This window comes from Aplysia californica, unplaced genomic scaffold (genome assembly GCF_000002075.1).
Source record: "Aplysia californica isolate F4 #8 unplaced genomic scaffold, AplCal3.0 scaffold00075, whole genome shotgun sequence".
NCBI lineage: Eukaryota > Metazoa > Mollusca > Gastropoda > Aplysiida > Aplysiidae > Aplysia > Aplysia californica.
The window spans coordinates 493666-497164 of NW_004797345.1; the positions used below are offsets into that span (position 1 = coordinate 493666).

The window sequence follows — 3499 nt, forward strand, 5'->3', positions numbered from 1 at the left end:
TACTGGTAACTGGTAACTGGTAGTGGTACTGGATTTGCTCTGCTACTTGGTTTTGCTCCTGCTACTCAACGCAGAGCAGCGGACTCAAGAAGGGGAGTATACTCTCTACTCATGAGTCCCAGGATTTGGGTTTGGTACTGGGATTTGGGAGTATCTACTGGATTTGGTACTGGGATTTGCTGTTACTCATTTCCGGCAAATTTGCCCACCACTACTGCACGCCGGTATTCGGACATTCGAATAGCCTAAGGAAAAATTTATTCGTTTTTTGCTCAACCCTGTTGACCCTTGTCTTGGCCTTGACCCTTGACCAACCAACACACAACACACACTACTATCCATTGGACCACTACACACTACACAGTACAGTACAAACAAAACAAACATGGCGTGTCAAATGGGATCGACTGTGGTCACAAATGGTACAGTGGGTTCAGCTTATAAGTTATTTTCCAATAGTCAATGTTATAACAGGATTCCGGCTAGGCCTATCTTAGATATATTATAGATCTAGACTAGATTTCTAGATCTAGATCTAGATATAGTTGTGTTGATAATGTTTTATTTTCACTCCCGCGCACATATATCATCTAGATCTAGATCTAGATCTAGATCTAGATATAAATCTAGATCTAGATATCTAGATCTAATCTAGATCTAGATTAGATCTATATCTAATCTAGATTTAGATCTAAAATCTAGATCTAGATCTAGACTCTAGATCTACATTTACACTGACTGCTTCGACTTCGGGTGTCAGACTTAAATGTGGAACCCTCTCCGCCTCCCCCCGCCCCACATCCTCGATTTGTTCAAAGAATGGAAAATACTTCGCAGGCTTAGGCCTAGTGCTGTAAAAAAAATTGTGGCACAATTTATTTTTATTTATCCTCAACAGGGGAATCACCCGCCATCCATCGCTGTCCCCTCACTTTGCAGAGCAGTTTGTATTGATCCAGTTTGTCTTATTTTAACTTTTCTAGATCTAGATAATCATATTTCTATATTTTTTCATAATAACAAAACTAAACTGGCATCAGTTTTTGATTTTTTAAAAAATGTTAAAGTATAAATCTTTTATATATTATTATATATACGCAGTGGCTACGTTCACGGCGCCGTGAATGTAATTGGCAGGCTACGCTCACGGCGCCCTGAATGCAGTTTGCAGGCGCTGTTGAGGCTACGTTCACGGCACTTAAGCTTCGTTTAGACGGAGCGTCCACTGCCGGTTTAAGGCATGATGCGGGAGAAATTTTGAAATTCGTTAAGAAGAAGAAACTAAGCTTACAAATGTTGTAGCATCATTGGGTAGCATCAATATAAATGAAATGTGTGGAGAATTAAGTCATGAAGTAAAATTTTGAAAATTCTTTTGTGTTGCTATGGTAACGCCTGCCATTTTGGAATGTCATATATATAGAAAATGCACACATTTCTAAAAAATCTATCTTACGGTTATAAATGATTTTAAATGTTACAATAAGTGGTTTTGCAGCCTTCCGTGGCTGTTTTAGAGGATGGACTTAGCATTTTTGATGTAGGAGGAAAAACTTTTCCTGAATCGAGGTCCTAAATATGAGAATATTTTGACCACAAAAATCTCAGATCCAAACAGCGGATTAAATTTATAACTTATAACAAAATCATTTATTCAAGATTTTTTTGACGTCACTACTTATTACACTAGAATAATGTTTCATCTATCAGTATACCGAAAATTATGACGATATCTTATCTTAACAACTTTTCGCATGATAGATTTTTGTGTCCCCATCCCACCCCCCACCCCCCATGAAAGAGCCCAATTTGAGAGAAAACTCCTAAAAGTTTGGACGTGCAAAACTTACTGTAAACGTAGTCCGTTATACAGTGGCGACCAAGAGAAACTTGAAAATGTAATCACCCAGTCACCGTGTTAAAGCCTTGCATTGCCCACTCATGCAGCATACCAATTTAAAGCTAAATAAATTCTTCATCATCTGGCACATTAATGTTTAATCTATTTTAAGAGACGCCCGAGATAGTGTCACTCAAAATTGACCTTAAAAAATAAGGCTTGGCAAAATTGTGCGAAATCCAAGAAACGTAAAATTGTCTTTGCGCATTTATTGAAGAGTATCAATATTGATCGAATGGCAATATATTGAATGCCCAATGAATGGAGAATTGTGTCTTTGCAATAAACAATATTTTATTACGATATTTTGTCAAGATAGTTTCAAACATATGGGAAAACAGAGCAATCACAGATACCACACAAAACTTCGACTCAACACTAATTGTGTTCATTGTTATTTTGCTTAGGAACCATTGGCTTTGTGTTGTGCACGAAACCTTTGGGCATCAATTCTATTTAATTTTGGACATATTTATCAGTCATTTCATTTCAAATGTCACAGAGAGTTGCAAACAAAGGGTCTGAATTGGGGGCAAAGTCGTTTTTCTTCAGCCGCTGTTTCATGGGACTTCACATACCTGTAGGACTCATATCGGGGCTGTTTGCTGCTAACTATTCGAACGTTGACTTGATTTGGTTATTTAAGAATTCTGTAATGGCATTGGCCCTATGAGAAAATGCCGTGTTTCGCATGGGGATGACTACTTGAATAACACCTTGACGAAAATAAGGGTAAGACATGACGTTCCAGCACTTGCGTGATGTAGTCCACTAAACCAAGGCATCCGGTGATTCTCACGAGAGCGGCTTTGTTCATTCCACCCCAGGCCACCCAAAACCATGGCAGTTTCTTGGCCTCTGTTCCTCACTGACAGATGTTCAAAATCTTACAGGGTCTGTGTGCAAAAGAGGTTTCAAGCTCGGTAAGAAACCAACAGCTCCTGAACAATAACAAAATTAAAACTAATGAACACAAGTAACTGTTACGTCCAGGTTTTGTGAGGCATTTGTAACTGCTCTGTTTTTCAATCTTCATTAGTTTTCTGTTCAGCTCTTCGTTGTTGGTGTTTTGGAAGCTCTGAAGGGCATTGAACATACTTTTGCTAATGCGATGTGTGTAGTCATCTTTTACAATTTCAAAGTCATATGCCATAAAAATTGAGCATCTGATGAGATTTGGCATCTCCGTCACGCAGCATCCTGCTGTATACTAAACCGCAGTGTTCCGCTGATTTTGTGAATATTATTTCAGCCTCCATAGCTTTTGCACTTCCTTGTAAATTTTGCTGGCACTATATTTGATGGTGGGTTCTCAAAGGCAGAATAAAAAAGCGCATATCCGTCATTGTCACCTACTTCTTTATCTTTCTTCATTGGTAAAATTTTCTTTTGGGCGATGGGGCGAGGAGCAAGTTCATCCTCATCTAAAGTTTCCTCTTCACTATTATCACTCTCACGATATGTTCCATCACTATACCTACACCACTAGTGCCTATCAATGTTCGAATTGTCGTGTGATGTGCTGAAGAATGTCGATGCCATTGCAGTAGGCTGTGGTAATCTTGAGAAATTGAGGCTAGGGCATCAAAGTATTTTGGA

At 38.8% G+C, this 3499-nt stretch overlaps 1 protein-coding gene across 1 annotated transcript in view; it reads left to right on the forward strand.

Annotated features, from left to right (window-relative positions):
* Positions 1-307: 307 nt before the first annotated feature.
* LOC101862338 (succinate--hydroxymethylglutarate CoA-transferase) overlaps positions 308-3499 on the forward strand; it is a 20782-nt gene continuing 17590 nt past the window's right edge. The window contains exon 1 of the mRNA XM_005094073.3: positions 308-422. Within this exon, the coding sequence (XP_005094130.1) occupies positions 386-422 (37 nt within the window). The 5' untranslated portion in view covers positions 308-385. The remainder of the gene's footprint in view (positions 423-3499) is intronic.